The 12,052-nt window shown below is 45.0% G+C and overlaps 3 protein-coding genes across 3 annotated transcripts; all 3 read right to left on the reverse strand.

Annotated features, from left to right (window-relative positions):
• Positions 1–887: 887 nt before the first annotated feature.
• Positions 888–2,555, reverse strand: apoc2 (apolipoprotein C-II). The gene is made up of 4 exons (XM_086114566.1): positions 2,407–2,555; positions 2,165–2,223; positions 1,186–1,342; positions 888–1,110 (listed from the first exon to the last, which is right to left on the reverse strand). Exons 2-4 carry the CDS (start codon positions 2,211–2,213, stop codon positions 1,020–1,022), a joined length of 297 nt encoding a protein of 98 aa, XP_085970692.1. The 5' UTR covers positions 2,214–2,223; positions 2,407–2,555; the 3' UTR covers positions 888–1,019.
• Positions 2,556–5,358: 2,803 nt separating this feature from the next.
• On the reverse strand, positions 5,359–6,756 carry apoa2 (apolipoprotein A-II). Its single transcript, XM_086114143.1, has 4 exons — positions 6,636–6,756; positions 6,431–6,475; positions 5,876–6,107; positions 5,359–5,783 (listed from the first exon to the last, which is right to left on the reverse strand). Exons 2-4 carry the CDS (start codon positions 6,471–6,473, stop codon positions 5,627–5,629), a joined length of 432 nt encoding a protein of 143 aa, XP_085970269.1. The 5' UTR covers positions 6,474–6,475; positions 6,636–6,756; the 3' UTR covers positions 5,359–5,626.
• Positions 6,757–8,646: 1,890 nt separating this feature from the next.
• apoc4 (apolipoprotein C-IV) lies at positions 8,647–11,315 on the reverse strand. The gene is made up of 4 exons (XM_086114585.1): positions 10,176–11,315; positions 10,025–10,064; positions 9,867–9,957; positions 8,647–8,927 (listed from the first exon to the last, which is right to left on the reverse strand). The coding sequence occupies exons 2-4, from the start codon at positions 10,062–10,064 to the stop codon at positions 8,732–8,734; spliced, it is 327 nt and encodes a 108-aa protein (XP_085970711.1). The 5' UTR covers positions 10,176–11,315; the 3' UTR covers positions 8,647–8,731.
• Positions 11,316–12,052: the final 737 nt, after the last annotated feature.

Genomic DNA, 12,052 nt, shown 5'->3' on the forward strand with positions numbered 1-12,052 from the left:
AATCCCGTTCGCATAGATTTACTGCACGTTTAATTTTTAGAGCTGCTTACTAACGATTATTTTGACAATCGATTCATTTGTCAATTATTTTCTAGATTGATGACTTGGATTTTTTTTTTCTAAGTACATTTTCGTCCTTTGTCGGACAAAAACGGGACATGATTTCAAATCAAAAGTGCCGAACGTGCACAAATGTCTATTATGGTTCAGTTACTGGTTTGGTCTGTCACGTGCAGTTTTACAGGAAGCGCGAGGGGACGCTTCACTGCACACAGGCCGTCCTCGAGCAGCGAGCAAGTCCGAGCCTGTGGGTGATCGATCACAATTGGTGGGGGGCTTCACTGATTAGCACAACGTTAATAAATCCAAGTCAGTTGTATGTTTGAGTGCCCTGGTGTCCAAACTACAGCCCGGGGGTCATTTGCGATTTGGCTGCTGTTAAATGCAGAGCCGGGTCTATTTTGAGATCAAGGGCTGTTGGCCACTCCAAAAATTTGAAAATTATGATTTTCCGTCAATGACGCCGTCTTGTGTAAAAAGTAGGATGCCCACTGATCAGTCGGCCAGTTTCATTCTCTGCTTTTCGCACTTTTCAAAACAATTGTAACTGCTGCCGTTTTGCCGATGAAACACTGTTAATTTGACACGGCTTTTTTTTTTTTTTTTTTTTGTAATGTAAAAATGTGAGGTTTGGTTGATTCAAGGTAGGATCACACTTCAATAGTGACTTTCCACCTGCGCCATTTGGTTCTCACGCATCAGAATAAGCCATCAAACGTGACATTTTTTTTTTTTGTATAAATACTTTTAATATTTCAAGACATGTCAAATGAAGTTGGTTTTGTGTGGCGGGCCGCAATGGGGTGAAGGTTCACTTAGTTATCTCGTTTTGAGCCACGCTACGGAATATTTATTGTTGCTGCTGTTGTCCCGGCTGTTTACTTTCTTCACGCCATTTTAGTCCATTTCCATTCCAGTAGTTGCTGTTGTGGTTTTGGTTCGGGCCATTTCTTCGCGTCCTACTGCTGACCCGTAAACAGATAATAGAGCTGGTCCTGTACGATGCTGTTGTAGGTGCTCAAAATGGTGGTGGTTTCCGTGTAAAAATTCCTGCAGAGACAATTTTGTTTCGTGAGTTCCTTCCCCCTCCCCTCGGAGCATTCGGAGCCCATCGCGACATCTTACTTGGCTTTCTCCTCCAGCTTCAGGCCCTTGACGGTCTCCACGTAGTCGGTGATGGTGTCGACCGCCTCGTTGTAGTAAGACTTGATTGTGTTGCAGAACGTGGTGAGCGGGCCCCGCTCATCCTTGGCCTGCCTCGGCATTCGGAAGCCTTCGGCGCCTGCGTGAGGCAAGGACAAGGGCCTTGGAGAGAGTTCACATCGTGGGAGGGGTCGGGGGGGGGCGGGGGCTGTTCTCAATGCATCAAGTGTGCAGTGGAACCTCGCAAGTCTGATGGCCATGTAGTTGTGGTGTCAGTCGCGCAAAACATCATTCACGGTGTCAGTTCGGTTTTTATTGATTGTTTTGCTTTTTCTGCTTTTTTTTTCTTTTGCGATACGTCGTCCAAAAGAACAAGTTGTCCCCACGATGTGGAGCATTTTTATTTTGAGAATAAAAATGCTTCCAGATTAAAAGGCATATATCAAGAGCATAAAGTTTTATTTTTTAGATTGACTTTCTTGCCTTGTTAAACTTTGAATTGAATATGTCATTTTCCAACTTCATCTTGGAAAAAATTCTGGTTCTGACTTTTTACATCCCGACAAGTAGTTCTTGTAAAGATTGTAACTTTTTCCCCCCTTGGGGGATAAAAAAAATATTGTACCATTCTCCTTATAACATGAAAACGTTTTTGTCAACTTTTTTTTTCCATCTTAACTTTATGGCTTTATCCCCAAAATAGTTAACGCTTCCTTTCCTCTGGGATTTTGAGGGTTGACATGGTCGTCATGGTTTTTATTAGTGTGATGATTATAAATGACATTCACAAAACATTGCCTTGAAAAGTTGCCTGGGGGCCCTTCCTCCTTCCTGTTTTCCCATTCTAATCTTTTTAGGGAACTTGCTGCACCGTCAGATTTCAAGTTTAGCATCCATCTGGAGCAAATAGAGTTGAATTTTTTTTCCCCCTTCATCTTATGGCTAAAGAGTGTCCACTTACTGACAGCAAGGAGCGCAAACAGCACAGTGACAACCAACAGCTTGTTCATGATGATGGAGCTGCAAACAACAGAATCAACATTTAACCATCCCGTCCACTAGGGTGCGACATTGTCCATCTTGTGTTCCCTTTGCGCTCAAGCAACCGGTTTCGCTTTTTTCTTTCAGGTCGAGGAGATGATGTCATCTTACCCCCACAGGCACCCATACACGATTTACTAAAATAAATGTCAGAATACTCACTGTATTCCCCTCCGGAAGTGCGATGAGGAAAATCGGGTTGGATCCTCGGCCGGCCTCGTCCGTTTATATAGCGGCGGCGATGTGTTGATTTGTCGCTCCAGGAGTCAAAGTGCACGCTGGGGGAGATAAACCTGCGTTGTTGTCACCCCCCCCCCCCTCCTCCCCCGAGAGTTTGTTAGTCCGTACTGCGTTGATTGAAACACGCTATCTCGTGCCAATACGTGTAGGACGGTGATGAGGAGAAGCAGTAAAAGCAGCAAGGGTTTGTTTTTGTTGAGTTTAGTTTTGTTGGGAAGGGCAGTTGCGTTACGTCATCAGAACGCAGTTTGAGCAAACAGGCGATGTTGCTGGCATCGCACTTGTGAAATATTTCGTGCCAACTTGGGCTGCGCTGGTCGGCCTGCTCCTGAAATGTTTTTGTCATTAAAGCCGCGATGCACTGACTACGTGTCTCGACGTGTCGCGTCAAGTTGGACTCTAGCCCAGAGGCTGCGACTCGAACACGTCACCCGGGCTCCTGTCGGTTAGGAAAGGTGGAGGTCAGCTACAATCTTTCTGGTTTGTCTCTTGAGCAGGAATGGCTCCGGGATTATTATTATTTTCCTCTACTGGGACTAAACGGCAGCTTGACACATATGGAGGATGAGAACATATCACTTCTAAGTGTATTTTAAAATAGCAAATAAAATGCTGGAGGGGTTTAATTAGGGCTACACAGATTACTGCTGAGGGGATAGCACCCCCCAGTCAGTGACGGAGCTTGAAATATGCTTGAATCCTCTGAGTGCCAGGCCAGATAATTGACTTTTGGGTATTTTCTGCCCCCACCCCCATCCATTTTTTTCTACATTTTCACCCATTCTCGTGTAATGATTTTTTTTAAAATCAGTGTTTTCTGAAGAATTTGGGGGCTTTGTGTGAGCAGAAAAGGGGGGAGTTTGTCAAAGAACTCAAAGTGCGTGGGCCGCCGCCAGTTGCCCAATCCTGGTCTATATTCACCCACAGTGTGTGTCAACTATCTGCAAAGTTTCAATATTAAGTTAACCATCTATCATTGGTCGATTTGCTGTGATTTTTATTTTATTTTATTATGTTGAAAGTGGATATTTGATAACATTGTGTTGAGTGTAAGTGATGCAAGCCGAGAAGTAACAATAGACTACTGTCCTATCTTTTTCATAGAATGCATAGAAAATTACAAGATGGGGAGGGGGGTGAGGGTCTAGTTGGGGAGGCAAGATATGAGGGGTTTTTTTTGTTGTTTTTTTTGAGAGAGAAACAACAAATATGTTGTTCCAATAATTTTAAAACTTGGGACAGCACACAAAAGAATCACTGATTAAGTACAGTTTGGTTGCATTTAACTTTTGAGTTCAGTACATCTGCATGTCATCTCCAAGAATTGTTTACGGACTTTTAAACATTTAGGTTTCTGTGTGCAATACGTTTTACGTTTGAATCTTTTCAGGAGTTTTCCGAAATATAAGCACAGTTTTGATGCTCAAACTCTTCATATTGTTTCCATTGCACCAAATACGTATCCTTTTTTTTTTTAAACATTTTTTTTTACTACTACAGTACTATTCTATGTTGGTCAGGGTGACCCAAAAAGATGCGTACCCATGAACATTTCAATTGTGAGTTTGATTAAAAAGCTATTTATTTCAAATTACAACCACACATTATTCAGTTTATGGAAGACCATTCACCAGAGTTTCAGCTATTTCTGTCAATTTTTAGTCAATTTATGGCTTTCCCAAGATGTGTCCTAGGGCTGCGTTCTATTGAGTCCCTCACTGCAGCAATGTTTTCTTCTGTCCTTGCACTCTTTTTCCTGTCTGAATAAGTTCCCCCTGTGGCTTTAGAACATAAGTTCACTACAGTGTACTTGGACAGCTCTGATATTTTCGCGGTGGTCGTTGATGTAAAACGTTTGGCAACGACTGCCTTTGATCATCCAGAGGCTCCAAAATTGCGTTACTGAATAAACGATATGTCACAATAATTTTTTTGTTGTTGTTTCTGGCATTTAAAAAAATATATACACAGGCAAAAAAGATCCCTTTTACCCATCGACTGCTTCGTGTGCGCCTGATCTTTCCGTATTCAAAAACGCAAAATCAGTCACAACGCAATTTGCCTCTATATCCATCTATTTGCATGTATTCCTCTGAGAACGCGCAAAATGAACTGCGCAGCAATTTAGCCCCTTTGGCAGGTGCAATCTTGGATGCGCCGAGTTATGAGATCAACTTCCGCAAGGCAAATCCAATGTTGTATAAACAGTCATGAAACACACACACTGAGTGGCAACCGCGTACGCGTGTGTCTTGCACAACATGCTACTGTTCCAAATCCTGTCAGACTGAGCCCAGTGTTTGCGGGGAAGTGCATTAGAATGAATCAATTAACATCTCAGTGCTGTGGTGGAGCTCGTCTTTTTTCCTTGGGAGCGGGTGGGAGGAGGCGCTATTAGCCTATTGTCCCTTCTTGACTGGCGTAAAATACCCAATAATCAATTACCCGGCCTGCCCTGAGTGTCCAAGCATATTCCAGGGGGAGGGGCAGTGCCCCCCCAGGCCCACCCTCTTGCTCCGCCAGTGCCTCAGTGAGTATGTTTGTTTGTTACTCTGCTGTACTCATCGTCTTTTATTTTAAGGGGGAAAACATAGCACAATAAGAGCTTATGGACAGGGTACTTCATTGTTTTGTAATGTCTTTAATAATATTTGTATCACTAAAAATACGATTGAATGAAATGATGGTGCTTAAAAATGTTCCGGGAAATGTCAACATGGATTTTAGTAGGGAGAATGAGAAGCTGGATGCCATGAAGTTAACACTAATGGCTGATAACTGTGGCTGTTAAAAACAAAAAAGATCCAACTCATGTATTTATGCTGTAGAAAATGAAATCAAGATTCATCTTAAACAAACACCTTGCGACCAGGATTTTTTTTTTTCGTGTTCATTTTATTGCACACACTCACAGACATAAACACACACTCGTACGAGGACTACTTTTGGTGTACCAAACACAAACATGGTGCATACGCTGAGTACATTTGGTGTGGATGACGTTGGCGAGTTTTTTGATACTGTTTTAAAAAAAAAACAAAAAAAAAACAGACGATGCTCGGTGCTCCCCCCGGGTTTGAAGCGCTGCGCGGTCTCCATCAGGCCTCTGAAAAAAGCGCACCTCGGTTTTTTTTGTTTTTTTTTACTGGGCAGGCATGAACGTATCCAGGTGAACTCTGATGTTTTTGATGGCGCTGTCCAGGTACTGGCCAATGTATGGGCGCATGTAGTGTCCGTACACGCCCAGGACGGATTTGCGGGCCTTGTCCACCAGGGGGCTGAACTCTTCAACTAAGCCGCTACACAGAAAGACAAGGCCCATGAGTGCCACCTGCCGCTAACAAAAAAAAAAAATCAAAGGCTTTGCACTCTGGCTTTTGCAAACGCTCACCTGCCAACCTTGACGATGGCCTGGAGCTCGGGCTTGTCCTGCAGACTCTCCATTAACTCTTTGGCCTCCTGGCCTTGAGGGGTTTGTCCCACTTCGCTAATCATGGGGACGGCGGCGGCATAAACCTTGCTGTAAGCATTCACCAGACGCTCATAGAAGGTGCCCTTCAGGCTGTTGTATTTATCCACAAGCTCCTGATCTGGCTGGGGAAGGTCGCAAAGGCTCATGGAGACTGCCATGGGGAAAAACAGCAGGTTCAATCAGGCTTATGGTTAGAGAAAATCTCAAAGCAAACACAGACTCGTCATTATAAAACATGCATCCCCCATATTTTGTGAGTTGCTTTTCAGGATTTAAAAAAAAGAAAAAAATCAAATTTGAGTTTGTGCAGAAAAGATGAGGTTTGCACGTGAGGTCATTGGACTGTTTTTGTTGTACTAAAGAGCACAATTTTGCCAATCCAAATGAACACAGCCGCTCCCGTCTTGCACATTTTTACACTTAGTATGAAATAACGACTTCGAGTAGTTTACGACTTTACACGTCTTTTCTTACCCTGCAGAGCCAGGATCAGGGCGATGGCGAATTTAGTGTTCATGTCTGTAAGGAGAAGAAAACACTGCGTGAATCAAAACTGGACATATTTGACATTTTAAAATACGGACACCCAAAACACCTTCATGTATTGCTCGCGTTTGGAAAACATACCCGAAAATGGAAGGCTTGTTTTTTTTTTTTTTTTTGGTTTTGTTTTTTTTACCTGCAATTGATTGCGTCTGGATCCCAGAAGTGACAGTCTGCTCTGGAAGTGAGTTGTCTGCAACTGGGAGCTCACATCTGGACCAGATGATATAGGGGGGGACTGCAAGCACACGTCATCTGATCAGGACACACACACAGACACACACACACCAGGGCACGCACGCACGCACACATCACCTAAACAAAGTCCAGTGTACATGGTCTATGCTTGAAAACCCAATTGCGTCTTGCGAAATGGGCCTGGATGTCATGCATCTGCTGTCGCGTATGTTTATGATGCACCCGGAGACCCATCTGATAGCGCCGCACGTATGTCTTCATCTACAGTATGCTTGTAAAACTCCCCTGTCGATTAGATTATCTTGCCTTTGCTGTCATAAGCGAGCGAGCAAGGCAGCAGCGCCGGTCTAGACGCCACCTCGTTGACCTTTCGCAGAGTCCGTGTCAGGTTTGCACAGTGACCCTTTGTCCCTTTTGGAGATGCATCAGGTGATTCTTGAACCCAGCAAGAATTTTAATTTTGGATCATCAGCAAAATAAGACGGAGATGATGACCATTGAGATTCGTGCACTGAGAACGATTATTCGGTCTAGCAGTATGATCACCAAATTTTTAACGTGGTCTTCTTTAGCCCACCGTCACTTCGCCTCCGCAAAGGTTCATGGAACTCTATTAGTAGTAGTAAAGGTAAAACAAACACTGCATGTGGGGGTGGGGGGGCAAGTCCGTCTGCAACTATGCTTTCCTGTGTATTGCCACCGAGCATTGTTGTGTGCAACTAAACTTGTTTGTTAGGCGGTCCGGTCCTCGGTTTACGATAGTTCTGAATGGCATGAACGACTCGTAGTTTGCGCTGTAGCAAAAGAGTCATTTAGTCACGCGGCACAAGTAGGCACACTCAGTTAGCATCGTTTTGACCGTTTTCCATGAGTTTGTTTTGTATTTATGGTCGCAAAACGTTTTTCACACCAATATTTCCAGAGGCTTACCCTGGGCAAGATTGGTAGTGCAAAGAATGGATGGGTGCATATTACAGAGATGTGGAGTAATGCACAAAATCGACTTCTTTACATTTACTTGGTTAGCCATCCATCCTTCCATTTTAATCCCGCTTTTCAGATCGTGTCATGGGGGTTAACAGCTTTCGCAAGGAAGCCTAGACTTCCATCCGCCCCAGCGGCTTGGTCCTTCTTTCCCGAGGCGTCCCCAAAGCCTTCACAGGCCAACGACTGCGCCGTTGTGGGAGTGAACGCATGCGAGTTACTCCGAACCAATGAAAGCGGCTCCTCTCGTTCCCTTCGATGTCCGGCGCAGCACAGTCCATGACATTGCAGAAGCAGAAATAGACTCGCTGGGAGGATTGATGTGGGAAAAGTACATTTAGAAGGAACTGCAAGCAGTTCTCGACTTACAAACATTCTGAAGTTGCCCAGGGCAATCACAGATCACAGCTATGAGGTGGGCCCTTGGAAACCGCCTTCCCAATTGATCATGTGTTTAAATTCATCCATTAATTGACTACTACAATGTTTTCAAGGGTTCGATGCACACCGTTGCCATATTCATGAACACGTATCAGTAGAGCGCAGCATCTGTCTGCCTGTGCCTCGATCAAGTTCACCTTATCGCACCACCTGCGCCACAACTTAGACCTGCTCTGGGCTCCTGAATACTTCCTGTAATTATAACCTGTCTGCTGCGTGAGTAGTAGACTACGGTGAAAAAAGAAAAGAATACGTGTAAATGTAGAGAAGAATTGCTACAAAGCCACTCTTTCAGCTTTATGTTATGTTTTTGACCTTTGCGGGCCACCATAGTTGTTCTCACTGCGCGGAACGGAACGATCAAAATGTTTCGTAATCAAGCAGATATTGAAGTGGCCAATTTTGTGCCGACGTGTATCTGGACTGACTTGCCTCCCCAAATTGTTGAAATGTTGTATGTACGATGAGTTTCATGTTCTCGCGTACCGCATTCACAGACTCTTTCAGTTTATTTCAGGACACCGTTTGTACATTTGGTTGCTTTAATGAGACCCGCATGTACGTGTACAGTTTTGTGCGTGTCCAAAAAGGCGGTCGACAAGCGTGTTGTTAATTGGCTCCCAGGTCAGTCGTATTGGCGGCAAAGGAGGGGAAGAAGTTGAGGATCTTCTCCCTCGCCGACGTCTTGACGCCAGCCGCCCATTGCCTGTAGTCGTCCACGACCGGCTGGATGTGTTCGTCGTAGTATTCCCTCGCGAATGCCACCGCAATGTCCGTCGTTCTGTCGACGTTGTCTTTGGCTGCACTGTGCGGGGGGGGATGGGGGGGGGCATGTGCACAAGTATGGCGCTTGAGCCGTCAGGGCCGCACAATGGCAACCTTGATATTCAGGAGCACCCAAACGCCCCCTACGTCCCTCAACCCCCCCCCCCCCACCGCTGAAGAGCGAACAATGGTGAGCCCCTTCAAAGGCAGCAGATGTTCCCTTCCTGACAGAGTTTGTCAGGGTTCGTCCAAGGGCGCAAATGTTTGCCAAAAGGTCACCAGATGTTCGCCTGTACTTTTCTTGAACTTGCTCAAAATTTCCTTGCGACAAGAGAAAACACACACACACACACACACACAAACTCTTGGCGAACATTTGCGCCCTTGGACAAACCTTGATGTACTCTGACGTGAACACCCCTTTTTTTTTTTTTTAACTTCGTCAACACTCGCAATTGTTCACTCGCAGTGGGTTAGAAGCTTAAGGGAGATGTGTGTGTGTGTGTGTGTTTCATTTGGATTTTAGTGTCCATTTAGGTGCAATTGTCTGTGCACTTTGGATGCGTCCATAGTTCTGTTTGTTGGTTTGCGCTTGTGTTGGTTCGTGTGTGTGTGTGTTCTCTTTGTGGTTGTGTGTGCCTGTGTTGCGTTTGTTCCTTCACGTGTGTCAGTGTGTGTCATTTTTCAACCGTTAGCATGCGTGTGTCTCTCCAATTGAGATTGTGAGTTTGCTTTTGCGCGTCTCAATTCGTGTGTGTGTTCTTTCTTCTGAGTGTGTTCATTTGTGCGTGTGTGTCTTTGTGTGACTGTGTTTCTTTTGTGTGTATGTATTTGCTTGTGTTAGTTTATTTTTGTGCCCTGTTATTTGGTGTGCGTGTTTGTGCACTCCTTTGTTTGTTTGTGTGTGGGTGTGTGTTTGTGCACTCTTTCCTGTGTGTTTGTGTTTCAGTGTTTCAAAGTGTGCGTGCAGTGTCGATACCGAGCGTTGTCAAGTAGTCTTTGTAGGATTCCTGGAGAGTCGGATGGGTCCGGGTCCGGCGCCGGCGTCTGGGCCCAGAGTGGCGCGCTCGCTGCCGAGTAGGAGGAGGAAGCGTGTCAGCCCAAAGAAAAGAAATGACTCGGGCCGGAAAAACTTACCTTGAATGAGTAGAATGAGAGCGATGACGAGAAATCTCATCTGCCGACAAACAAATACAAACTTGATTCGAATTGTCTGATTTTCGCTTCTGCTCTCAGAGTTGAACCGCCTCCAAAAAACAACCGGTGGTGAAAATTCGAAACGGTGTACCTTTTTTTTTGTTGTTGTTGTTGTTGTTTTTTAAAATTCAGCTGCTCCGGCACACAAGCGAGTTGAATGAAACGAGTGTTATTGAGTCATTTTATTTATATAAGGCAACAGGTCGTACATTGGTCCCCGTGGCCTGACTTTTGTTTGCGTTCCATGTGGCAGTTAAATAATTGGCTTTTTAGTGTTTGCCTTCGCAAGTGTCATCTGATCGTTTGAGGACTCTGGCTGGCCTCATGTGGTCACTTCCAGCCCGGCCGGGCCCCAAATGACGAGCGTGAAGGTTGCCTACGAATGAACCCCGAAACGCCTCTCTGTTCGCTCGTCACCGGCGTCTGCCCGGCGTCCCGGCGAGCGCCCTTTGGATCGAATATCGGAGCCCGTTTTGGCCGACGCTGATGTGTTTGTCGACCAGTCAAAGTCTCCGATCTGATCTAACGGGACCGATTAGGGCTTTTCGAGACGAGCGTCCATGTGATAAAGCCCCCGGAGCGCCGTTTCTCTGGGCAGAGTCCATGGCAAGAAAAAAAAAAAAAGAAAAAAATCAATCTGATCTCTGTCCACATCCGACAGCTGTCCAAACGCAGGCAGGGGTGAAGATTTTGTTTGTTCTGAGGAGGACAAAAAAAAAAAAAAGTATCTCGAGCAAAGTTGCACGTGGGTCATCATTTTCGTGTGAAGAAGCAAAAGGAAAATCACTGCCACTGCCAAGGCGGTTACGTGTTCGTGGATTGTGCTCAAAGTATTCAACTGAAGTGTGGCTGCCACTCACGATGATTTTAGGAATCGATTCATCCGTTGATTACTTTGTCGATTCGTCGATGAATTGCATACAACAAAAACATTATACCGTGCAGAAATGCAAATCATGAATGAATGAAGATTCAGTTACTCAACAAAAAAAGGGCAACATTTTTTTTTGGGGGGGGTAACGGGGCGTTGTCACTTGACAAATACTCCCTATATTAAATTGACTAAAACCAATTTTAAAAACTCAACTAAAACAAAGCATTGTTTAAAATAAAGAAAAACAAACAAACCTGCTCTGATCTGAAAAGGTGAACAAACAAAAGTTAAAACAACAGAAAATCTGACAAATGACAAACACTCAGCGATTATAAGCCTGGCGACGTAGTGATGCATAAAATCCCAAACAAATGTTCGGTCAAGAGCTCACCCCCCCCCCCCCCCCCCCGCCCCCCAAAATGGAAAATTACGTATTTCAAACCAAAATATATAATAATCAATTTGCACTGAGGGATAAACGAGACACACCAAATATTCAGATGGTAAATATTGAACCGGTTTCACAGATTGTAAACGGTGGCCACTTTCTCATTGCTCGTAAAACACCCCACACCCGCAGGATAATCGTTCAGGATCATGTTTCAGAGCCGTCCCATCACGCCGACTTTCCTGTCTTGGATTGCAGGTGATGAAAAATGCTCAAATTTGTGCACCCTACTTTTATGACTGTCGGCTTGACCAGTTCATGACCGCTAAAGTAATCAGTGGTTGATACAGCAATGACAGAGTTGATTTTGGGGCTGTTACTTTTGGTAATAAAAAAAATCAAAACAACAGTGACATAGTGTTCCTTTAAACAAGTTGAATGTTTTTTTTGGTTCGTTTTTTTCAGCGGGGGGTGGAAATGACTTGACCGTCCACCGATGTGTCTGCTGACCTCCGCCGCCGGGCCGTCTCTCGCGGGTCGCGGCCTTCGGTGAAGCAACGCAGCCCCTGTGGATCATTAACCGGCGTAAACTTTAGTCCAGCTCTTGTGAAACCGCTGGCGGGGGGAATGCCGCCATGTTGGCACTTTACCTTTGCTCCTGTGGGCTGTTGAGACAAGCGGACGCGCTTCTTCGTCGTCCGCTTCA

The sequence above is a fragment of the Hippocampus guttulatus genome, chromosome 6, assembly GCF_054856545.1.
Source record: "Hippocampus guttulatus isolate MCC_2025c chromosome 6, RoL_Hgut_1.0, whole genome shotgun sequence".
NCBI classification, from domain to species: domain Eukaryota; kingdom Metazoa; phylum Chordata; class Actinopteri; order Syngnathiformes; family Syngnathidae; genus Hippocampus; species Hippocampus guttulatus.

Coding starts and splice junctions, on each gene's coding strand:
- apoc2 (XM_086114566.1), bottom strand. CDS start 2,213: ATGAACAAGCTGTTGGTTGTCACTGTGCTGTTTGCGCTCCTTGCTGTC. Junction 1,343..2,164: donor GTTTGCGCTCCTTGCTGTCA/GTAAGTGGACAC, acceptor TGCCTCACGCAG/GCGCCGAAGGCTTCCGAATG. Junction 1,111..1,185: donor AAGCTGGAGGAGAAAGCCAA/GTAAGATGTCGC, acceptor TTGTCTCTGCAG/GAATTTTTACACGGAAACCA.
- apoa2 (XM_086114143.1), bottom strand. CDS start 6,473: ATGAACACTAAATTCGCCATCGCCCTGATCCTGGCTCTGCAGG. Junction 6,108..6,430: donor CCTGATCCTGGCTCTGCAGG/GTAAGAAAAGAC, acceptor TCCCCATGGCAG/TCTCCATGAGCCTTTGCGAC. Junction 5,784..5,875: donor GCCATCGTCAAGGTTGGCAG/GTGAGCGTTTGC, acceptor CTTTCTGTGTAG/CGGCTTAGTTGAAGAGTTCA.
- apoc4 (XM_086114585.1), bottom strand. CDS start 10,064: ATGAGATTTCTCGTCATCGCTCTCATTCTACTCATTCAAG. Junction 9,958..10,024: donor TCTCATTCTACTCATTCAAG/GTAAGTTTTTCC, acceptor CCTACTCGGCAG/CGAGCGCGCCACTCTGGGCC. Junction 8,928..9,866: donor AGACTACTTGACAACGCTCG/GTATCGACACTG, acceptor CCCCCCGCACAG/TGCAGCCAAAGACAACGTCG.